Raw genomic sequence first — 26,097 nt, 5'->3', positions numbered from 1 at the left:
GTGTTGTGGCTTGGCTCTGTTAAACAATAAAGTTTTCCAAATAAAAAGGGAGACCTGGAATCACTTCATCTCTCCTTGAAAAAGGGCATTTAGCCTGAAACGTGTTGGGAGCAATGGACATCAGCACGTCTAACTGAGCGCTCCAGCACTGCACAAAGCAAGCAGACAAAAAACGGAGAAATTCCTACTGCAAGCAGCGGGAGACGGAGTGTCCATGCACGAGAAGGGAACCAGCCGGCGGTGACTGCAGTGAGGAAGTGAAGGTAATCGCAGATAAGGACAGTTAGGTAATAACACACGCTACCTTCCACTGCATGTTTTTCTGTTTATGGCTACAATCGGAACCCTGGTTACAATATTACACTGACTGTTCACATCTGCAAAAGCAGCTATAAACATGCATCATTAACCCTTTTCTTTTTCACAGGTATTGTGCTACACATTTTTAAACATATACAAGCGCTTGATTCTATCTTCTTTATATTATTGTCAGTTATCAAATTAAGCAGCTTTACTGATATATCATCCATTAGTGCAGCGATTACTACTTTAATACTATATGGTCAGGTATGTCTGTGACTGTCAGGCACTATGGGGAAAATGGCATCTTGGGGCATTTGGTGCACTACAGTGGGTATTTCTGTGGGGGGGACATGTCTGATATTTTTGTAGGGGTCATGTGGGATATTTTTATGTGGGCATGTGGGTTATTTTTATGTGGGCATGCAGGGTATTTCTGTTGTGGCATGTGGTGTATTTTTATGTTGGCATTGTAGGGTAGTTCTTTGGTGGCATATGGGGTATTTTTGTGTGGACATATGGGGTATTCCTGTGGTGGTATGTGGGGTATAATGCTCCCTGCATTATATGGCAGTCACGGCAATGCTTCCTGTATTATATGATGGTCACCTCCACTCTGCATGTATTATATGACGGTCACTGCGCTGCTCCCTGTATTATATGGTTGTCACTGCAATGCTCTCTGTATAATATAGCGGGCATTGCAACTCAATCGGCTGGTCACACCTCTGAAGCTTTGCGCTGCCTCAATTTGGTGGGCCCCTACCATTGCATTCCCCCTGTGGGCCTTTCACTCCCCAGTCTGACACTGCCAATGCAGCATCGTAAACTCTGCGGACCATCGGACGGCCTAGGTGACCCATAGGGTCATGCAGCCAGCCATCGCAGCTGTGGTGAAGTGGCCAGGAAATCTCCATCAGCCGACGGAGATCCTGGCCCCTTTACTCTCTCCCAATGGCGGTGACATGTCTCCATTTCATGAAATGGTGCCATCGCTGCCCCCTCCCTGCCCCCAAACAGCAGCAGACTGTCAATCACTGACAGTCTGCTGCCAGTTTACACGCAGGCTCGCAGACCCGTTCTGTACATGCGCAGAAAGGGTCTGCCATCTGCGCAGATTCCCGATAATCGTGCACTGCTGAATTAGGCCATTAGTTCACACATGCAAACAATGGTGTCATGAGGAGGAAGAGGGATCCGGATCATCTTGTAATAGGCAGGAACAGAACTTCATAGTCTCAGTAAGCAGATTGTGTAGGGCTTACTTAGACGTTAGTGCACTTTATTATTTTCTGATATGGATATGTCTTCCAATGCAATATGGTTTGGAGCACAGTTTTATATAACACATACTTTCCTGGTCAGCTCTGAAGGGAAGGAGGTGCGACAAAGTGGGTGTCATGATGGTGCGATTGCATCACTGTGACCCTGCCCCCAACTAAAGAATGCTGCAAATACAGGCATTGTGAAGCAGGGGCGGCCACGAAGATGTGATTCAGTGCAAAATGCGCAGTTGGTGCCCCTGGAATGCCCACTTTACTGGATAGTAGGCAAGAATGATAATAATGTGTTTATATATCATTCATATTATGACATCAGTGTATTCAGCCTGTTGCAAAGTTACAAGCTACACGGTGAGATAAAAATGCACGCTGTATAGGATTTTATTTGACAAAACTTATAGATCTAGTAAATATTATGAGAGCATTTAGAAAATAAGTGCACACATTGGCTAATTATTTTATTTTGTTTAACATAATGTAGGTCAAAGCAAATGTGTTGCAAAAATTCAGATCGTCTCCTGTTTATTCACATAGTCTGACATTGCAGTTTCATAATCTACTCTGTTAGGCTGCAAAAAGAAGCAAAGACAAATTGATTTTTGCTTCACAGAATCGTGTGTGTAGATACATGTAGATAGATAGATAGATAGATAGATAGATAGATAGATAGATACATCACTCCAAATAGGAATAAGGCACTCTGAGACTTTCAATGCGATGTAAAAAGATTTTGTATATTAAGGCGACATTTTCGGGTTCAACCCCCTTTCTCAAGCCACCCCCTGCATAATGACCTTATTATGTTGGTGGTGGCTTGATAAGGGGGTTGAACCCCGATACATTGCCTTAATATAACAAACAATTTACATCGTATTGAAAGTCTCCGAGTGCCTTATTTCTATTTGGAGTGATGTGTTTGTTATCCAGAAGTAGAGAGCACTGGGGCATATTATTGAAGTTTGAAGGAGTGCCAGCAGTTTTTTGTGTATATATATATATATATATATATATATATACAATAGATAGAGAGATAGAGATAGAGAGATAGATATGAGATAAATAGATATGAGATAGATAGATAGATAGATAGATATTGTATATAGATATGAGATAGATGTATAGATATGGGATAGATATGAGATAGATATATTGATATGGGATAGATAGATAGATAGATAGATAGATAGACAGATAGATAGATTTTAGATAGATAGATAGATAGATAGAATGATATGAGATAGATAGATAGATAGATAGATAGATATGAGATAGATAGATAGATAGATAGATAGATAGATAGATAGATAGATATGAGATAGATAGATAGATAGATAGATAGATATGAGATAGATAGATAGGTAGATATGGGATAGATAGATAGATAGATAGATAGATAATTATATATATTTTTTTGTCAATTATCAAATTTACATTTTATTCATAAAATAATTGAAGTATACTATAGTATACTATAGATAATTGCATTAAATAGAAGTATACAATATAAAACACTATAAAATACTATACTAATAGTAATTAATAGTAATTTCACAAAAGCTAATGTTTCAATACAACAAAGAACAATGGATTGCTATTTTCATTTAAACTGGTGTCACATACTGTAAAGTGTAACAATTTACTTGATGCAGTAAATAACTGTGAGCTCCCAATCTTTAGAATTAATGACTGTCTATATATTATATAATGCCTCATCATGCATTCTTGCCAGATACTGGATTGTGAAACTGAACCACTTCCCACAGGTGTACAGCCTTCTGTATGACAATATACATGCTGCACCTCTGATATTTATGCTAGCCAATAAGGTATAGTCACACACTGTTACCTAATATTCTATGTAACACTTATCAGTAGCTTGTATTCAATGGCTACATGTAAATGATTGGATGTGAGACATGAAAGAAAAAGGGTATAGGAGGTATTGTGGCAAATGTATGTTAGATCTCCCCTGGAACAGATTTGGACTTCTGTGTCAGAAGAATTACTCCTTCATCAGAGCTGTGTACAGTAAATAGGTTCTTACCTGTTAACAGAAGCTGAAGTATATGACCATTCCTCTTATTGAAAATAATATTTACTAACTTACCCTGATTTAATTGTCTCTCAAACTGTTATTTATCATAAAAAAACAGCTGATCTTGTTACTAATTATAATAAACCAGCTCTTAACTGAGAATAAATTGTCTATCTGACTGTCGAAACAAAACTCTTGGAAACACTGAACATTTGGAGATATTGTTGAATTTTTGTACTTTACATATGTTTATTTTTTATAACTTAATTGACATAAATGCATAATGACTATAAGAAAAAGATGAAAAAAGTAAAAAATGTAAAATTATAATTATTATCTGCTATTTATATACCGCACACATATTCCGCAGAACTTTACAGATAATATTTGGCCATTCACTTCAGTTCCTGCCCCAGTGGAGCTTAAAATGTATATCACATGCACACACACACTAGGGTTAATTTTTTGGGAGCCAATTAACCTACTAGTATAATTTTGGAGTGTGGGGGGAAACCGGAGCACCCGGGTAAAACTCACACAAGCACAGGGAGAATATACATACTCCGCACAGTAAGGGCCATAGTGGGAATCGAACCCACAACCTCTGTCCTGTGAGGCAGTAATGCTAACCAAATTTATTTTAACTATAACTTTACAACAAAAGAAACTACAAACTGCACTGTTCCTGTAATAAAAACAAACCTTACCATATAGAAGATCAGTATCCCTAACCAGCAAATGGAACTGCAAAAATTCTTGTTGAGGATAAATAATACATTCATTTTATAATGCTATGAAGTCATGTGATTGATATTGTAATTTTGTAATGATGCTGTATTTATTTAAATTTGGCAGAGCAGCAGATAAAAGTGTAATGAAACATAATTTATAGGTGAAGTTGTAGAAAATCAAGAGAACAAATACATATGTATAGAAATCTAAAATAAGAGAAGAAAAAAAGAGGAGTTTATCTAATAAGAATAAGAAAATCTGAAGCAAGGTCTTCAGGAAGGGAGCAGTTCTTATGCTGAATGTAAGACTGAGAAACTGCACAAAGAAAGGCAGTAACACTGATATAAACTAACTTTCTTCTATGGATTCCTGATGATGGAGTTTAGAGTATTTTGCATATGATCACAGCCTGTTTCATGTACAGTATAGAGATAGTGCAACCAAGTGTTTCATGATGTTTGGATAAAGACTTAATTCAAGTCAAAACATGATGGGAACTCTGTTGATGAAATCTTATTGGCTGAACCAAATCTGTAAGAGTATGACAACTACAAAGATGTCCCCAGGGACTCCTATAAACACCTGTATTACTCCTTCATATTCATGTGAGATCTGGCAGAAGAACTTGCAACTCCATAAAAGGAAACAATTGATTTTACACTTGATATGTGTTGATTATTTATTTTTTTTAATCTGTTTTAAATGCAAAAATCATTCAAAATGATTGGATATACTGCAAAGGTGCTTAAAACATCATGAACACTGTATCAACCAAAATTGAAATAAAAATACATATATTGAATAATACACATATAATAGACCATACACTCCCGGGAGTAAATAAATATCAACATATATCAATCAATAAAATCAGTAATTTAAAAGCATATAGACTAGTAACTGACTAGTGCCATAGAGCATAGAGTACAGACTCAATGTTGCTGGTTAAAGAGATTAATAATAAAGTAACAGTCTCAAATGGAAACTAGGTATCAAGTCTCTTGTGCCCAAGAAGTGTGATATAAATGAGTCTTCCACCGGTGTGGGAATAATAAATCACAGATAGGCTGGAATAATAATCCTTTAGATGTGCTGTAGGTAAAATAAACTGAAACAGCACATAGGAGAGATCCCTTGGTACACACTGCAATGCAGTCCTAATCAAAATCTGGTCTGAGGTTTTGCATGGTGATTCTGGCATCTACTGGATGCAGTGTGATATACCGGGCCGTAGGTGGAGAACAAGGGGAGCCTACTCAGGGTGATCGCTCCAAGGTAAATGCTGGTTTCCAGTGTGAGTCCTAGGCCACGCCAGGCCTTCTGTAGGCAGGCTGTGTAAGCTTGCTCCAGCAAACTGAATAATCAGACGCTCTGTAACTACAGGTGTCATCCATTCCAGAGCACCTACTTTCCACTTGCTCTATAGCCAGAGCCCTGATTATTCAGTTTGCTGGAGCAAGCTTACACAGCCTGATGGAGACCCTGCCTACGGAGGCCTTGAGAAAGCCTGACTGGTGAAATGGCCGTAGGCTATCTGTAACCGATTGTTAATGTCATGCAACTAAATTCAATGTTAATATGTTGCTAAATGGATATAAACCCTAGCCATTGATGTCTAAGTTAAAATGATATATACAGTAGACATAGTCCTGAGACTGATTACTATTGCCTACGATTATTAAAAGCTATGCTAAATATATGAGGCCTATGCTCCAGCTACTGATGTATAAAATGATACATGAGCTATACTCAGTGCTGGAAATGATTGCAATTGCCTAAAGGTTCAGCTGCATTATTGTATACATGAATAAACAGAGCTGTAAAGTTTTTGACCTATAAAACCTTTTTTTATGGTATGCGATTCACACACATGATATAATGGGAACTACTAATACATATCATATGTAGTGGAGACCCATTAATACTAGGCGTGTTGACCAACTATTTACTAACATAATATACCTGCTGTGTGGGATCAAACCTTATAGTTAAGAGACTCAGAACTATAACATATATTTGTATATACTGCATAGCTAAGAAATATTTATAATAAGCATTGCATGGCAATACAGAAGGATAAGACATCTAAGCATAGGAAGAGAAGACACTGTATCAGTTTGGAATACTGACTATACACATTAACAGTCACTGCATTGTATGATACAATTTGCTACTTCCTTTTAAGGAGCTGATGAAGGCATTTAGCCTCAGGTAATAATTAATTGCAACATAAATATCAGAATAAACTATAATGAGTAATAAACCACTGTGTTACAAAATACTGATCATATTGAAAGAATGACAAAATGATAACAGTTTGGTTTTGCATATTATTTTATTATACACGTTAATTTTCATTTTTGTTTTGCACAATTCTATCTTTTTATATCTCACCATCTTAACAAATTTAAGACAGTGAGATATTTTAATGCATACCTATTAAAAATATAACATTTTACATTACCAACGTGGGTCCCAGTGCACCCGTTAAAACTACTTACTTTTCTTCTTTGTAAATGTGAAATATATAATGTTTAAGTAGTGGGTAGCAAACTTTATAATTAATCTGCAGATACAGATGAACTGAGTAACAGCTAATTGGAGAGAGGACAAACAAAACTGTAAACTATAAACTACAAAATAGATGGCTATTAAGGGATTGGTGCTCTATTTGTAACTAATATATATATATATATATATATATATATATATATATTTGTGTGGGGGGGGGTTGGTGGCTTATACATACATATGGAAATCGCCCCTTCCAAAACCTGCATTTGGCCCTGAATCCATACATATCAGAGTCATGGTTTTGATCTTCTGAGGAGATCCGGACAGATCAGGGTCAGTGCACATCTCTAATTATGATAGATGATTTTTAGCTTTTTTTCTCCCATAGCTGATCAGATACTATGGTAAAATTAGCAAATAAGCAGAACCTTTTGGGGATATTCAATATTTGCAGGTACCACTCAAAAACATGTTTTTCGGGGATAGCCCACAAATATTATTTGATTAACAGGTGGCTAAATATCTCAACAGTATTGCTGATCATAACTTCTACCTAGGTGGGGTTTTTCAGAAACATGATGAGTCCTCTGTGTTAAAACATGTTTTTTGGGGAGATTTAAGGTTTCTAGTAACATATTTTACTCTACAAACAGTGTAAAACATTTGACAAAAAGATTCTGAATTAGAGGTGGATGTAAACACAAGTTGCAGCTGTTTTGACCATAGCTTGCACCTTTTTTAGTGTAAATGAGTGTCTATTCATGATGTGTGTCTTTTGTCCTGGTGACTTTGATGCAGGTTAGGCTTACGTGTCCCTACACCAAGTGGGCTGGAACTTGGTTGGAGGGGCTGAGTAGAAGTTAGGGCTTGTTTAAAATGAAATGCATCTAACATGGCCAACTTAAAGGTTCTATTTGGACAGAGATGACTACAGTAGCTGGTGGTCAAACTGTGGTGCTGATTGCAAGCTGATGAGTCTTCCACTTGGAAGTGGAACACTGCTGTTTATTATATTAGACTTTAAAAAAAATTGCAATTTAATAGCTGCGTCTCGTTTGTTTTGCATTTCAAAAGGCTTCAATACTTATTATCTACACATTCCTGCAATTTACTGCAGTGTGTCAGAGTTGTGCTGTGTTTATAAACATTTGTGCACTATTAGTGCTCACAGTGAAGCCACGGCTCCTGTCATATTCCTGGCGCACCTTCTGCTGTTACATGAATGGGAGGAAGGTGCATTTGCTCCCTACAGTAGACAAAGTTGGTGGCAGCTAACAGTTACAGCCAACTCTGCATAGAAAGCAAAGGCTGTTTTTCTTCGCTGGGTGCATTTTATGTTTGAATTTAGACAAAAACTGAATCAAAACTCTCAACATTCAATAATGTCCAAAACACGTGCTAGGTGTCAGCAAGGTGTAAACAACACTCTATAATCTTGTCTATATAATGTCCACTAGGTGGCAGATATACTACACATAGCCCAACCCTGAAACAATCAAAAAGAGGTCATCATTCTATTTACCACTGTGTCATTAATAATATGTATATTTATAATCTCCATACAAATGTACCCACATTGTATATAACAAACCAATCATGTATCTATTTCGGCAGGCAGGCTAACATTAATCTTGTTCCATAAGTTACATCTGTTAATGAACTTTCTGTCTTATTAATGTCAAATATGTAGCTGAAAACATTCAACATATGCAGAGATTTAATTGGCTAATTTGTCAATTGATTGCTGTTCTGACCCCCAAAGTAGAGCAGTTTTTATAATCTGTAATTACAAAAAGTGAAATGCGTAGGTTTCACTTACCTACAAACCTACCTTTTCACTTATAGCCACTTTTGTAAGCTTGGTCTATTTAAATTGCTAACTGTGCTGTCAGGTGATTTCTGATAAATGGACACTATACTTCAAGGACTTCACTGAGACTTAAAGAGAAGAACATAGGGCCTGATTCAGAGCAGGACGCAATTAGCGCTCACTCGTCCAGAAAATAGGGGTGGCTATTCAAATGAACCGTTCGCTCTTTGCGGTCTGTTCACGCCTCTAGGTCTGAACGAGCGAACAAAACTTGCGGTCGTTTTTTGGTAAAATAAGCCCCCTGGCCGTTCGCATCCTACGTCATGTCCGCTATTTATTAGATTAATCGAGTACATCGACCAGCGTATGAACTGCTCGCTATTCTTGGGGTTGGTTTTTGCTACCACAATCTTGCAAGCAGTTCTGGCTATAAAATAACCCAGTGACGTGGTCAATGACGCTGCTGTTTTAATTATGCACACCCATAAAACGCCCGTTTTGACCTTTAAGCACGCCTGTGTTCGGATCTCCACTCCCCGTTTTCAAGCACCTTCCCCTGTTACCACCCACATACGCCTCTTTCTGTCACTCAAATTATCAGGCATTCGCTATTTTGCGAGCACATGAATTTTGACCGCACTGACTGGTTCGCGCATGCGTATAACGATCCGTACGCATGCGCAGTTGGGCAAACATCGCTCGGAGCGAACGAGCGGCCGCTTACGAGCGGCTCTGAATCAGGCCAATTGTTTTTTATTCTATGTAGGATTTAATGTTTTTGGTGTTTGCTGTGTTATTACTATAAATATATTTTTATAAGAATATATTGCGCTATGGAGAATTTTTTATGTCTCCTGGAAGCCTATACATGTCCATGTGAAGATAGAAGTCATATACAAAGCATAACACATATAAACCTTTAAGACTTACCATCTGCTATGCGGACTTGTCTTTTATAATGACACAGACCATTTTTTATTGGCACTTTAACCTGCTCTTTTCCACACTATCTTTGATCTTAATACACTGCTGTGAGTTTTTTCTTTCATATATTTTTTTATATCGGAACCGTGAGGACATCATCCATGTCCAAGTGAGAAACATGCCAGACAGACAATTGCAGGGTGTTTACTAATGCAGGAATATATCTGCTTCCCTAGCTAGTCATGGGTATTATGGACTGCACACACATTGAATTAAGACCAGCTAGGACTAAGGCCCACATATACCTAAAATGCCATCATGGGCAAAAAACCCCTTAAATAGCCACACACAAGATGGTGCACACCACTCCCCGAGGATGGCTTAATAGCTAATACGCGTTGGAAGGCACATGCAGATACTACCCCACGTCTCACATACAACCGGGTCCCCCTCTCTAAGTCTCCTGGCAGTGCCGTGTTTAGCCACCGTGATGAGTACTATGCGATCTTGCGAGAGTGCAGTAACCCAGAAATCTTGCAAGACTCCAGTGTGGATACTGCATTCCAGCCAGCTCGTGCCCTACTCACATTCTGACATCCATAGCAGAGCAGAGGACCAGAAACCACGGTGAGGACAGAGAAGAGGACACTGCTCACCTGAGGGGAACAATAAAGGATGCCAAGGGTAAGTATGTCATGTTAGCCCTCACCTGTTTTTTTGCATTTGCCTTACATGGGATTTAGACTTTGATTGTTTCTCCTGGCTACTGAATTAATTGAACTTCCTGATAGTCCTTCTCAGCACAAATATAATGATGCACATAGGACCACTAGATCTGTGATATAATGTAAGTTAGGGCTATTAAAATTCCACTGTCTTTATAAGTCTGGTGGGATTTTACTGTATTTGTTTGATAAAATATCCAACATTGTGTTAAGCTACTTTCTATTGCATAATATGTGCTTACAACAACCTCCCCCACCAGATTATGCAATAGAAAGTGAGCAGGCAGAGCTATTGGTTACATCTGGCAACTATGTGACCACAGAAAGTGGGAGGCAGGTTAGGGCTTCAGTGATTGCCAGCTATTTCACTTGTAAGTATAATACACAACTTGAACCTACACTAAAAATGTGGTTTCTATTGTTTTAGAAGTTACAGAGCTTCCGCAAAACAAACCACCTTCAACACCACTTCTCACACACACACACACACAAACACACACCACAGAGACACACAAATAATTAAAAGACAAGAAATAAAATGACACAGGACAAAAATGAAGATGCACTGTTAAAATAAACATGACAACAAAATAAGACAAGACTGCTTACAAAACCAACCAACAATTCCAAAATAGCCCAACAACTCTCGTATCCAATCTGAGTGCACACTCCTCTCAATAAAGAAGCCACCAAATACACATGATTTGTTGTTTGGAGGTGTATTTATTAAGGCATGGTGATGACACAGGAGCATGTGTGACTTTGGACTAATCAAAAGAGTTGTGAAAACATGTTGCGATTTGCATCCAATTAGATTGAGCTTTCTCTTGGATGTTCAAGTGCATCCTTCTATTGTACTTTGATGTACAAGTTTTGGTGCATCTGGGATTTGTGAATTCATGTGTGTATAGGGTCAATACGAGTGAACTCGCACATGCTACAAAATGGTGAGTATCACCATCAAATGCCAATAGTCAGGCAAACATGCCTCTTAGCAAAATGTGATTTGCAGTAGAAAACATGACGGTGAGGAGCTGCGATTAGGGATCACACACCAACAGGACTCTTAGTAAATTTACTCCTAAAAATCAAAAAGCAAACCTGCCCTGTATTACTCTCTCAAAAAATATTAAAAAGAAAAAATCAGACAGATGATATCTCATAATGAGGATCTTCCAAGAAAATGTGTTCTTCCGGTTGTGTGTATCCTCATATTTCTCCTTTGTTTTCAATTTAGGCATAGAAATAACTGGTGTGGATACTTCTCCAGTTGGCCATACCAGTGAGGGAGAACAAATTACGGTAGGCCACCACTGTAGTCACTAGTGTGCTTTATCCATCACAGACTTACATCTCAAAATGATTTGCTGGATTTTCTTGCTTGGAATTTCAGGGTTAAATTGATCTTTAATGGACAACACTCATGACATTTAAAAATGTTGATAATGAGGATGCAATACTTACTATCTATATCTATACTTAGCTTACTGCCACCTTCACTAGTATCACCGGCAACTCTCCCATGCTAAAATTAAGAGTGTTACAAATAAAGTAACAACATTACTTACATTCCAACTCCCCACCTATTTGCATGGAAACAGCAACACACACTTTTAGGGGTCTATTCATTGTTAAAAGCTGATGGGCCCTGTTAATTAATTATGCAACTTACTGTGAATTGTGGCAGCAGATGCCAGAGCAATTACTAGTATTGCTCGGTTTCAGGGACAATCCCTGATGCCTAGCATTGCCACTTCCAATGCTAATTAATAGCAGTGAAAGTTTACAATGACAGGCAATGGAACTGCCCATAGGTGAACTTAGTTCACACATGGAAACAGAGGGGTCCTGAGGAGGAGGAGGGATCCCGACCTCCTTCTAGAGGCAGAAACGGAACTTCGAAGTTTCTTTAAGCAGATTTGTAGAGTTTATTTAGATGTTAGTGCACTTTTTTATTTTCTGATCTGGATATGACTTTCACTACAATATGGTTTGGAGAACAGATGCATCACCGTGGCCCTGCCCCCAACTAAAAAATGCAGTAAGTACAGGCATTGTGACAAAGACGTGATTCATTATGAATTGTGAGATTGGCCGCCCCGGAATGCCCACTTCACTCGAGCTTCGGGAGCCTCCCAGATGTTCCGGGATAGTAGGCAAGAATGAAAATAGCATATTTATATAACATTTATATTGTGACATCAGTGTATGTAGCCTGTTGCAAAGTTAAAAGCTACATGGTGAGGTAAAAATGCACGCTGTATAGGAACTTGACAAAACTTACAGATCTTCTAGTAAACATGAGAGCATTTAGAAAATGACTGCACACATTGGCTAATTGTTTTATTTTGTTTAACACAACTTAGATCAATGCAAATGTGTTGGGAAAATTCAGATCGTCTTCTGTATATTCACATAGTCTGACATTGCAGTTTCATCATCTACTCTGTTAGTCTGTAAAAGGAAGCAAAGACAAATTGATTTATGCTTCGCAGAATCATGTGTGTATATGTAGATACAGGTCGATAGATAGATAGATAGATAGATAGATAGATAGATAGATAGATAGATAGATAGATAGATATTTTATTTAAGTTTTGTCAATTAACAAATATATATATTATTCATAAAATAATGGAAATATAATTTATTAAAGATAATTGAATTAAATATGAGCATACAACAATATAAAACACTATACAATACTATAAAAATAGTAATATATAGTAATTTTACAAAAGCTAATGTTGCAATACATCAAGATCAATGGATTGCTATACACATTGCCACTGGTGTCACATACTGTAAAGTGTGACAATTTACTTGATGCAGTCTAGAACTGTGGGCTCCCAATCTCTGGGCCGCAGCTGGCTTTACAAGTGTCGTGGCTTCCGCTCAGACTGTACACAGGGGCCACGCAGCTGCTCAGACTGTACACAGGGGCCACGCAGCTGCTCAGACTGTACACAGGGGCCACGCAGCTGCTCAGACTGTACACAGTAGTGACAGGGGGTCTGTCACTACTGGCTTTACAAGTGCCATAGCCTAACTTTAAAAGTGCTGTGGCCATAGCCTGGCTTTATAAGTGCTGCGGCAGGGGGTCTGTCACTACTCAGTAACACAACAGAGCAGAGCCCTCCAGGGGCCAGTGTCCCTAGGCAGCTGCCTAAAGCTAATGGTGGTGCTGGCCCTGATCACGGCCTGTTTCATGTATAGAGATAGTGCAACCAAGTGGTTGATTATGTTTATCTAAAGACTTCATTCAAGTTGAAATGCGTCAGCGCTCTGCTGATGAGATCTTATTGTCTGAAACAAATCAGTAAGAGTATGACAGCTACAAAGAGGTGTCAAGTGACTCCTATAAAGACCTGTATTATACTGTTTTAGTAATATGGGATCTGGCAGAAGAACTGGCTACTCCATAAAATAATACAATTGATTTTACACTTTATATGCGCTGATTCAATTTTTTTTAAATAGGTTTTAAATGCAATAAATCATTTAAAAGGATCAGATAATTCTCTTTTTATATATTGGATTCATTTACTACACATATCGGGCTAAATATGAGTTGAACACTTCTGCGGCTGCTTTTCCCTACAATAGCAGCAAAATGTACTTACGTTCAAATGTCAATGGGACAATCTGCCGAATGATGTACATGCTCCTCTCCAGGATTTTATCACCTTTGTCTGTTATGCTCACAAACTATTTAAGAAAATCTGCCCTGTCCCATGGTGTTTGATTATTACGTAAGCTACTGCATTGACCATATTCCTCATGTCTGCTGCTCGCTTGTGTATTGTTTTACATGACCCAGACCCTGATCTTGCCCATTGATTGTACCTCTTGAATTTGCCTAATTTGCCATTCTGCCCTTGTGTCTCAATAACTGTATAGAAACATCTGCTCCTGCCCACTGGCCAAGCCTCCTGGATTCTCCAAGACAACTGTTCTTCTCTGGCATTTTTTTATCTATTGTGTAATGACTATTGGCTTCCCTGACCATACTGTATGACCACCATCTTTCCTCTTGTAGTTGACTTCAGCAATAAATATGGGAAGTACAGTAGTGAACCTACAGAGGTAAATGGCAGATGCAATAATCGGTAGGAGATAAAAGATATAAAATCCAATTTTCCTCTACAATAGGATATATAGAAGGAAAATCTGAGCATGGTCATCTTTTTAAAAGAAATCATCATTTAATCTAGTCCGTATCCCAACAGGGACTAACTATCTACTACCCAGTTTTAATTTGGATTCTGAGAACTGTTTATCTGATTACCAAATTTGTAGTGTCTTCAGGACTTACTTTCATTATTGCTATTCTGTCTCTCTAGTTCTATCGTATCCTCCAGATTGCCTAAAGGCAAGGCAAAAGCATGCCAAATTCCAGTTCCAGGGTCTGGCAGCACATATATCAAATATAAAAGGGGCAAGGCAGCAACAGGTCAAAGTCTGGTTCCAAGTTCAGGTAGCAGAGATATCCAGTATATAAGGGGCACAAAGGCAGGAGGTCAGAATCTGTTTTTTAGACCAATCACAAAACAAATAACATTAGGTGACGTGTTCTTAACCACTTAACTGATGATTTTATGTTTCTAGAAACTGCTCAGAAATTGTCGGGTTTTTTTATGAGTGAATTAAGTGAAGAACGTCTATTTTAACTTATTCAAATGATGTAATTAAAAAAAAATATATATTTTTAATATTTGTAAAAAATAGTTTTTTAAAACATTGGATCTCCACCATTGGAACATCAAGAATAATGGAAACATCATGACCATCACAACTTTCCTTTTTACAGTGGCTTCAGGCACCAGCTACACTTTAGGGGGTGAGGGGGTGGGATTTACTTTTTTTCAGCGGCTGCTAAATTCTGCAGCCTCTGGGTCATGCTGTGCTGTGTTAACTGATCAGCAGCGATCTGCAGCACAGCAGACACCAGGGTAGGGTGCAGGCAAGCAGAGGGACTGGAAGGTCCATCTGAAAGCAGCACCCACTGGAAAATTCTCTTCCTGCAGCTGCCCACATTGTTTATCTGACTAGTCGACTTATTGCAACCAAATCAGATAACACACAGCCTGATGTGATAGGAAAAATGTGACCATGCCAGAAAAGTGGTTAAATACTGCCAAAGTGATTCCCAATTAGTGTTGGTCTGAACCTGCTCCACTTTGCAGGCACCTCAAGTTCTGCCTTTTGCATTCCAATAACAAGCCTCTGTGCAGATGCCAAAACTATTCCAAGCAGCACTGCCCTAGTGGTACTGAATCTCACATGCAGAGTCTGGAACAGCAGCCTGCTCGCAATGAGCAGACCACCAATGGTCTGATAGGTTTCCACTGATATCACATGAATAGGGTATAGAAGCAACACACTTTTCTTTATATAAGGAAGCATGGAGTTTATAATTGAGTGTTTTCAGTTTATAATACAAATCTTTTTGAGGAGGAATTGTACATTCAAGCTGAAGTTTATGGCCATGGGCACCAGATTTGACCCATACTACACGTTCCTATTGTGGATGAATGTTTTGTGTGGAATAACATAGCACATGGGACAGATCTGACAGTGTGTCAATAATTTATCTAATCACATTATTACCTTTAAAGTATCATACATATCTGTAGCATCTCTTTTCAATAGGTCAGTGTATGTGGATTCTTGGAGTTCTGCAGTCTTTGTAAATGTATATAAAAGAAAGAAATTTAAATGTAAAAATTATGTACAATATTTCTATTATAAAATTTAAAAAATGTAACACAAATCAACCATATATGCTCTCTGACTGAATAAAATAAATTAGCATATTAAATTTTAGGCAGAGATGGGTGCATGGCATTTTGTGACCACCCACTTTCATAAACTTGGTTTGCTACAAGACATCATCATAATTTCCCATTGTTTGTCATGATGATGGTATTGCTCATTGGTAACATTCTATGTCACTTAGATACTGACTGTGCCCAACCATTGTTTTATTAATGCCTTATTTATGTTTAGTGGACAGTACCTCTTCTAACACATTTGCATGTATAATAGATCAGGTAATTGGATACATTTGTTTATCAAGCTCACTGGGAGCTATAAAAACTTGGTGATGGAAGCATAGGTGATAATTTTCCTGTTTGGGACCATAGGAGACAATGACCTGGAGATTTCTATACCTGTTCAGCTGGACTACCCAAGAATATGAGAATAGACTTTATTCCGGTATCAGCTGCATTGGATATCAGTGGTAAGCCAGCTAACATGAGAAGATATAATGACCTGTTACCTGCCAATCTAGTGGCATCTAAATTAAACCATATAAAATGTTTGTTTTTTTATTCTTCCGTAGCTCTCAGTTGGTCATGAATAGCAAGATCTAAGCAAAAAAGGAGATCATTCAGCAATACTGATTGATTATGCTGTTTGATTTATTTCCAATTTTAGTTAGAATTCATGTATAAAGGTTGGTATTTATTAAAGCTTGGAGAGAGATTTTACTGTGAGAAATGAAGTACTATCCAATCAGCTTCTTACTTACATTTTACAGGCTGTCTTTGAAAAATGTCAGTTAAGAGCTAATTGGTTGATACTTTATCTCTCACAATTTATCTCTCTTATAGCTTTTATAAATATCTCCTTAATGTTTTAAATGTTTGTTAAGTTTGGCATCGCTTTTGGTGCCTGTATATTCTGTGTTGTTCAACAATCTTTGTCTGAGCTATTATCTCCAAACTGTCTCTATACTCAACTCTTGTTTACTTACAGCATCGCATCTAAGTGGGGGCTTAGCAACCATAAAGTGGAGTTACTACTATATTTTACACTAGCTGATGTAACTGGTTTCACCTGGAAAGACCTTAGATATACTATTTAAATTTCCATCTCACCACTCCAGTAACACATTACACTCCCTCACCCCTGTAGTAACACATTTCCTTCCCTCTTCTCTTAAGTAACACATTACCCCTGCTCAACCATGTAGTAGCACTTTCACCTCCTTTGTCTGTGTTGTAAAACATTCCCTTCCTTCACATCATTGTAACACATTTGACATTCCCCTTCCTCACCAGTGTAGTAAAACATTTAAATCCCTCACCTGTGTAGTAAAACATTCACTTCCCTCACCTCTATAGTAACACATTCCCTTCTTACTGCTGTTGTAACACAAATTCCTCTCTCACCTCTTTATTAACACATTCCCTTCTTACTGCTGTTGTAACACATTTTCCTCTCTCACCTCTTTAGTAACACATTCCCTTCCCTCACTATTCAAACAAAGGAGCCACACCAACTGGCAGGGATGTTTGCCAGCACTTGGGGTGACAGTTGGTGATTGAATATTGAACTGTGCTGTAGGCAGGATTAGTCAGTCAGGACATTGCACAGGGGGAGGAAACATTTTAGCCCTTTTTACCCCCCTTAGGAATCAAATGTCAAAATATCCCTGCTTAGTGGGCACCTTCGTCATGGAATGAATATACTCCCCGATTTCCATTTTTCTAGGTCCAGGGGTTTGGACTGGGCATTGATGAGTCAGTGAGTCAGTCAGGACATTTTATTTTATATATATAGACTGAGAGAGCCTCTCCTTTTTGTATCCTGACTGCTGAATGCCTGCCGTCCTATTTTATCGCTCACGTTCTCCAAATGGATTAGCAGCATGAAGTCTGGACTGCAGAGATACATAGTATTAGTATGTCTTTTAGCTTAGGCTTAGTAGACCATTAGGTCTAAAAAACTGACAAGCAAACTTCCATATATATTCACATCTAATCACATTATTACCTTTAAAGTATCATACGTATCTGCAGCCTCTCTTTTCTGGAGATCAGTGTATGTGGGTTCTTGGTGTTCTGCAGTCTTGTAAAGTTCATGTGAAAACAAGAATTTTAGAATTATGGGAAATAATAAGTGAACTAAAACAATGCAAAAATTTAAATTGAAAACCAATTGCGCACACTACATGCACAGAACTAAATGTATGCATTCACCTGACTGCAGAGATGAACACATCTTGTGGTGTACCAGCACCCAGGGCCGTAACTGGGGTAGTGCAACCTGTGCCATGACACAGGGCACTGCAGGACAGGGGGCGCTGTTTGGGGCTGTCAATTTCTGTTTATTATCATTCTCACTTGTAGCTTCCTCTTATTTTATCCTCAGCATCTCCTGGCCTCCCCTATCTCTTCCCTGGCCCTCACCCATGAAGCCGTTTTCCTTTTTTTGGGTGCATTATTTCCCTGTTTGAAAAATATGGGGGAACCAATGCTCTTTGTGGCACAGGGCACCAAAAAGTCTAGTTACGGCTCTGCCAGCACCCATCGGCACACTTGGTATGCAATTAGGCTAATGATATGTCTTCAGGTAGCAGGTGTAATTATGTTTATGCCAAACTCTGTTGCAGTTCTACAACATGAGCTCAGTGAACTTTGCCTATGTGAGATTGTCCTGTTACAGACCAGTAACACTTCCTCAGTCACAAGGGGAGATGCTATTGGAATCCCTATGACTGAGCATCACCAGTACATGTATACACTTGGTTCCAGAGAATGCACAGTGCAAACACACACAAGATATGTTCACAAATAGGCCTTGTGCCTACTCTGCATTTGCCCATTATCTCACATAACAGAAAGATTAAATTTAGGGGAGAAGAGCAGAAAATTTACACCCACTCACCATAAATGTATGGCTGACGAGACACAATTAAATAGTTAAGAAAAAAATTACAGTGTACTGTATAGATGTGGCAGCCACAGAGAAGGCCAGGGAACAGAGGGCCTGATTCAGAGCCGCTTGCTCTGACAGAGTGCTCATTCTGAAACAGGGCCGGGCTTTTTTTTTTTGGAACGGCCTCTTGGCAACTCGCATAGATGTGGGTGACCACCCACAGCTATAGCGAGCGGCCATGATGATAGTCGCGATGGTCAAGACCATCGCGATCATCGGGCTTGCGATGAGACCCTTGTGGTAGGGTCTCGTTCATCGCAAGCCCCAGAGAGCTTTCGGCTCTAACAGAGCTAGAAGCTCTCCACTGACATCACTTGTGATGTCAGTGGGGCTGCCCCCAAATGGTAGGTGTTCTCATGGGAATGCCTCTGTTTGGTCAGCCACCCCCCCGGCCCGCCCACCAAAGGTAGCGAGCTGTAACTCAACATCAACAGCTCGCCCCCTTTGGTGTGAGACCCGGAGCGACGGATTGCCCGTCGCTAGCCGGGTCTCGCGCATGTGCACGACGGAGCCGGCTCTGTCGTGCGCATGCGCTGTCGCCCACCATCAAACCGGTTGCGAGCACTCAGTGCTTGCGACCGGGTCTGAATCAGGCCCAGTGTTTCATACCATATTATCACTGTAGGAAATGATCATTGGCATATTATCTAGTACATGAAGGATGTGCTACTTAGAGGTTTAATGACAGGAGTGTGAGCTACTGTGTATGAGGAACCTTAAAGTAGCTCTCATTATAAAATAAAAAATACAATATTCAGTTTTAGTTTTGTGTGTTTAGAACACACAAATGGGAATTATAACAATTAATAAACATTTGTAATGATCTCATGATCTATGCAGACTTACTTAGGGTATATACTTATGTAAATATAATAATGTGTTTTAAAAAAATAAAATAAAATGTATTAAATATAAGGAATGTTAAAAAAAACACATCTCACTTCCATGCACTACAACCAACCCTAAATTAGAGTAAACTACAAGTATAGGAGATCTAAATAGAATTATGTCCATGGGAACAATAATGTGCATTGAAATAATAAGATAACAAAGGGCTCTATTAGCCATAGGGCAGATAAACGTTCAACCTGAAATGTTGTGCCCTCTTCTAAGCCTGCAGCCATGACTGATGTGCCAGCATAGGCTCTGGCTGGTACAGTGCCTACACGTTCCTCTTGTCTCAGCAGTGTATGGGTGCTTATCATCCCCTCCCTGATGATCATCAGTTTTGGGCCTTGGTACCCTGTCTGTGACCATGCCTGGGTCCTTGCCTTCTCTCATGAGGTGTCAACCTCATCTGTTGCCATGCAGCCCTTGAGCCAGGTAATGTGATGTCAAACTTGCACTAGGCTAGTGGCTCCATGCCAGTGCCAGTTTGTTGATTCTCCAGTGTTCAACTACTTTCAGTTTTCCTCCCCACCTGCCCTCAGGCTGGTGAGGAAGTGAGCAGGCCGACCAGGCAAAATGTTTGTCTTTTTATTTACCTTATCCGGTACTCGCTGGTATGGGAATCAGCCCTGCAGACACCGTGATCCTCTCATCAGACGGTAATATGCATTTTTTATGACACTACACCCACTAAATGAGCACTGGTATTATTTAACACAAGAACCGAGACCTTCTAGAGCCTCTCTCATCAGGGATCCGCCGGCATGTGCCGCTATGTCACTATGATATCGGTATGCTGATACATGATCCGATGCCCTGAGTTGTATAAGTGTCTATTTCCTTTTCTTTAAATGCTACACAGTGGTTTGATATATTCATGTGCTGGTAGCAGCGACCAGAGCTGATACTGGATAGAGTTATGAGTTCGGCAGACGCATGGCTGCCAGTCTCAATCCTGACTGTGAAATCCCAGCAAGGGATTTAACATAGGTGTCAAAATGCAGACACCTATGTTAATCCCGACGTCGGAATGCCGAGAGGACGCCGGACCCATCGTCCTCCTGCCGGATAAGTATTCACTTAGCCTGTGGATGGTGGGGGGGTAGTTTTAGGGACATGGGGGGGAAAGTTAGGGTTAGGCTAGGGGAAAGGGGGTTAGGTACTAGGGGGGAGCTTAGGGTTAGGCACCCCCCTGGGAGGGTAAGGTGTAGGGTGTGGGGAGGGGGGTTAGGTTTAGGAACCAATGGGGGGAGGTTAGGGTTAGGCACCACTAACGGATGGATAGGGTTGGGGGTAGAGGGTTAGGGTTAGAGGGGTTACTTACCTCAGTCAGGATCTAGTACATCGGGCATTTTCTGTCTGGATTTGAACCGGTGGCTGAACATCCGCCGGCATTTCAATCCCATTCCGAGGACAACACATATTTAATTGATGCACAATAACATTTCTGTTTGCAACCTGATATATGCGCTGGAAGTGACCAGAGGATTGAAGTTATCCAACTGATGCTTAATTGATATGTTGACTTCATAATGATTTCAGTAACTTTCTCTATGCTACAAACAGGATTGAATTTTCAAATACAGCTTTGCAAGGGTTATGTATCATTATGTCAGTAAATGTGTTACATGTAACAACTAAGGATCAGAGAAAGCTGCAGTACCTCAGCAAATACATTTACCTTGTTGTCACTGTACGATTGTTATGTGCTTACTTCGGAGAAATGATGAAAGCCACACCTGCTCATTTAGCTTATGTTGTGAATTGCAATACTTAATGGTGCTGCTTTCAAATGATTATTGAAGATCTCTCCTGAGATAAATGCTAAATTAATTATATGTGGGTGTACTGATACGGAATCTGAATTTGCTTATGTTTGCATGACCTACCTAAATATTTGATGATCACTAGGTGTGGTATAATCGGGAAACTCACTTTTTCCATAGAAAAACGCTTATTTACGAAAAGAGGTAATTGTGGATCCCTGTCTGATGTAATATTTTTATCTGTTAATTACTACTGATTGGAAACCACATGTATACCCTAATTGTGCGTATCACAAAAATATTTTTTTAATAATTTTATTTTTAAAATTTACTTGACTCATTTATTTTAAAAAATATACCAATAAAAGTTATATTTTAGGTAAATTATTCAAACCTATAAGAGTGCCCCCCCAAAAAGTGTCTGCTTTCTCTCTTCCTTGCATGAATCTTGTTTATTCTGACCCAGGTACTGGAAATTGGCGCAGGTTTTCTGTATTTGTAATGAATGTATTTGGTCCCCTGATATAAATATCTCTGTGCCTAATATTGGCTTACCTGCATAGCCTAAGGCTCTCTATGATTAGTCCTTCTAGTGCGGATTCAATTTCCTGTTATTTGTTCGAAGTAAACTACAACTATAAGAGATCTAAACAGCAGAATTATGTCCGTTGGAACACTAATGTGCACTGAAATAATAAGATAACAAAGGGGTCTAATAGCCCTAGGGCAGATAAAAGTCCAACCTGCAGTGTTGTGCCCTCTTCTCAGCCTGCAGCCATGACTGATGTGCCAGCACAGGTTCAGGCTGGTCCAGTGCCTACTCATCATGTTCCTCTTGTCTCAGCAGTGTATGGGTGCTACACATCCCCTCACTCATGATCATCAGTTTTGGGCCTTGGTACCCTGTCTGTGACCATGCCTGGGTCCATCACTTTTCCCTGGAGGTGTCAACCTCATTTGATGCCATGCAGCCCATGAGCCAGGCTAAGGGATGTAAAGCTTGCACCAGGCAACTGGCTCCATGTCAGTGCCAGTATGGTGACTCTCCAGAGTTCAACTACTTTCAGTTTCCATCCCCACCTGCCCTCAGGCTGCCCAGCCTAGCTTAGTTGCCCTTCCTCAGACTCTTTTGTCGGATCCTCATGAGTGCTCTCCCCCCTGCCCACCCAGTGACTTTTGGTTTGTTTTCTGTACATTCCCCTGTTGTTTGCAGAATGGTGCAAAATCTGATTCTCTTCCAATATTACATGGAAACTGGGCATTTTATACGCATTTGTTTGGCATAAAAGTTGCAGCAACATCTCTTTTTCTTAAGCCGATTAAGATCGGCCTGTGTGAGTGAATTGATTTTTTATCACAGTATTGTGTCCTGACCTATGGGATTACCATATGGTTTGGGAACTGTACTGATGCTGAACGTAAGGCTCTGTGAAAAACTCCTGCATTGTGCCATTAGTACAAAGGTACAATGCATAGAATTATGCAGAAACTGCCTTTTCTGCAAAATTATGTATTGTAGCTATGTACTAATATCACAATTCTGGAGATCTGACAGAAATCTTCGACAGTGTGCTAATTAGCACTTCAGATCACAGTCCCCAATATTGTCAATGCGGACAACGATCTAACCCCTATGTACCAAACTCCATGAAGCAAAGATATCTGAGTTTGGCCCTGGTAGGTTACATCATTTTCAGATGATACAAACTGCTTTAAGCCTATGGAGCCTCCATGTGCAGTTGAGAGATCTTTCGATTTCTCTCTTGCAGCCTCCAGAAGCTGACACTGTGCACATGAGCAGTGTCAGCTTCCACAGGAGAAATCTTTCACTTCTGTGAAAGACTTTTACAATTTGCCGGGGTTATAACTCGTAGGGACAGTGGTTACCGCAACTGCTGTCCATGCTAGTTCATGCTTTTTACATTGCGAGGATACTTTCCTTAAAAGTGAAATTATTCCTTTGCGATAAGGATACTTTTTGATCGCAGCAGTTCTGTGATTATTAGTACATAGACCACTTAGAGAGAAGAAACATATATCCAGGAAATCAATAATTTATTGAATAAGGAAGCAGAACAGGGGGTAAATTTACTAAAGTGAGAGTTTTTAGAAATGAGTTTTACGGTGCATACACACGGAGCAATCAGACAGCGATAACGATATCGCTGTCTTATCATCCTGCACCCTCCTTGGTGTGCTGGATGATCGATATCGATCATCCAGCACACCACCAACGACTATAGCGACCTGCGATCAATGATTGCGGGTCCCTATAGTAACCTGCTCGATATCGAGCAGGTTGGCCTGCATGCACGGCCGATGGACGATATCATAATCGTCCATACGTGCCCGCACATAGCAAGTTGGTGGGTTGGTAGGGACCTTTGAAAAGATGTTGCCCATAGCAACCAATCAGATTCTAGCTATCATCTTCTTGAAGGTGTTAGTTAGATGTTAAGTAGAATGTGATTGGTTGGTTTGGGCAACATCTCTTCTAAAACTCACTTCTAAAAACTCTCACTTTAGTAAATTTACCACCAGGAATTACTGCTTTCCTTCTGTAATTATTGACTACAGCAGGTAAGTACATATTTTCACTTAATCTATATCTATATTTTTTTAAATATTTTGCTCTAGAATTTTCATAGGTCCACTGACATACAGTATATCTATTAATCTTGATATTTTAATTTTAACTACCTTTTAAATTATCATATACAATCTCCTGGTGCACTGCCACACACAGAAAGTTTCCTTTTTCCTTATTCTGTACTAGATGCCTAAAGCTGTCTAATGTTACCACTGGCCCTGCAGATGTTACATCACCATCATATTGCCTGTACGTCATTGTTCTATTAATATTCTTTTAGTATTTTTTAAATCTCATTGTAGACATTTTATTATCATCTTACATTTTAATTACATTACATAATTTCAGACATTAAGCTACTTGCTATTCATCATTCATTACTAATGAAGTTTCCTGCCAAGTGGCGTTTCTCATTTTGGTGTGTGTGGTCTCACTAATTATAGTAGGGAGAAAGTGGACCCTGGAAGGATCTAAAGCCTGAAGAGCGTGAAGTACTGTGGAGACAAGTTAGTAAAATGTGAGACAGCTCTAACCATGAGGATTACAATCCTTTTCCCTCCTGGTGCATTCAGGCACCTTATGGCACAAGAAGCCTCTGCAAACTTGGTGACACCACAACCCATTGTTATGAGAATACTTCATGCATATATGGTTGCTGTATCTCCTATAATCTTTATAGTGGTCTAATGCATATATTGTTTATCTGCCAATAAGCCAACTTTGCCAACTGTTGATCCCATACTGTATGAATCACCTCATAATACCTATAGTACATTGCAATAGTTCATACTTTTACCTTACAGCTTGATGGTGTGTGACACATTTTCTTTCTATGAAAAAGAAATGAAATGTAACACAGGTTAGTACCCTACACTGTAGATACCTGGGGAAGGAGAGAGAAACATTGCATTACATGTAGTTCATTTAATGTGCTGAAGCATTATAAGTAGGAGCACAGCCTATGAATGTCCTAAAACTATATATATCACTTAGCTAAAATATTGAGGGAGGTAATTAGGTGTAGAGCTCGCATGGAGTTCTACCTAATTACTGGAGGAATTCATCATTCCTCCTCCCCATAACTATCTATCATTTTTGCGATGACAGCTTTTCGGGAAATAGATAGTTTTCCCTGCCTGCTCTAACCTACCGCAGCTGGTATCCGTGCTGCGCATGTGCTGTTACAATTGCAAACCCAGCGCATGCGCAGCACAACTTACAGCTGCGGTGGGTTTGTGTGTGCCCCCCCAACCCCCCCTCCACTCACCTCCCCCCGTCCCGCACTTACCTGCCCGCTGCAGCGTCTCCGGCTCCGTCCTGCTGGTCTGTCATGTGGTCTCCCAGCAGCACACTTTTTTTTTTTTTTTCTAAACTTTATTGTGTTCTGCTGGTAGAACACAATATCAGCATTGCAGACGGAGCCAGAGGACGCACCAGAGCGCCAGAGGAAGACTCCGGGGGACCTGCACAGCTGGAAGCAGGTAAGTCTGTCCTGCTATTCGCCACCTCACAGTGGCGAATAGTAACTCCATCAAATTCCAAAAATACATAATTTTCGGAATTTAATGAATACCATAATTTCCATATCCCCATACTAATGTACTAATGTATGGGGAGTGTGGAAATTAACGCAGGGAAGCTTAGTAAGGAGATATCAGTGATATCTCCTTGCTAAGTGGCTTCATTAGTACTAAAATAACGTTATTTAAGGAAAATGTCCTTAAAAACGTTATTTTAGAGTTGATGAATAGGCCTCTTAGTCATGTGGCACAAGCTACTGTAGTCCCATATACTGTATATGTC

The 26,097-nt window shown here is 39.6% G+C and overlaps 1 protein-coding gene across 1 annotated transcript in view; it reads right to left on the bottom strand.

Moving 5' to 3' along the window:
* Window positions 1-12,714: 12,714 nt before the first annotated feature.
* The window catches only part of LOC148509090 (sialic acid-binding Ig-like lectin 12), a 60,291-nt gene continuing 46,908 nt past the window's right edge, over window positions 12,715-26,097 (bottom strand). The window contains exons 7-9 of the mRNA XM_088443624.1: window positions 18,106-18,236; window positions 15,934-16,008; window positions 12,715-12,777 (exon numbers count right to left, since the gene is read on the bottom strand). Coding sequence (XP_088299750.1) covers window positions 12,715-12,777; window positions 15,934-16,008; window positions 18,106-18,236 — 269 coding nt within the window. The remainder of the gene's footprint in view (window positions 12,778-15,933; window positions 16,009-18,105; window positions 18,237-26,097) is intronic.

The sequence above is a fragment of the Taudactylus pleione genome, unplaced genomic scaffold (genome assembly GCF_031769625.1).
Source record: "Taudactylus pleione unplaced genomic scaffold, aTauple2 ptg000332l, whole genome shotgun sequence".
Classification (NCBI taxonomy): Eukaryota; Metazoa; Chordata; class Amphibia; order Anura; family Myobatrachidae; genus Taudactylus; species Taudactylus pleione.
Note: the sequence above shows the minus strand (reverse complement) of the source record. Positions and strands in the feature narration are given on the sequence as shown.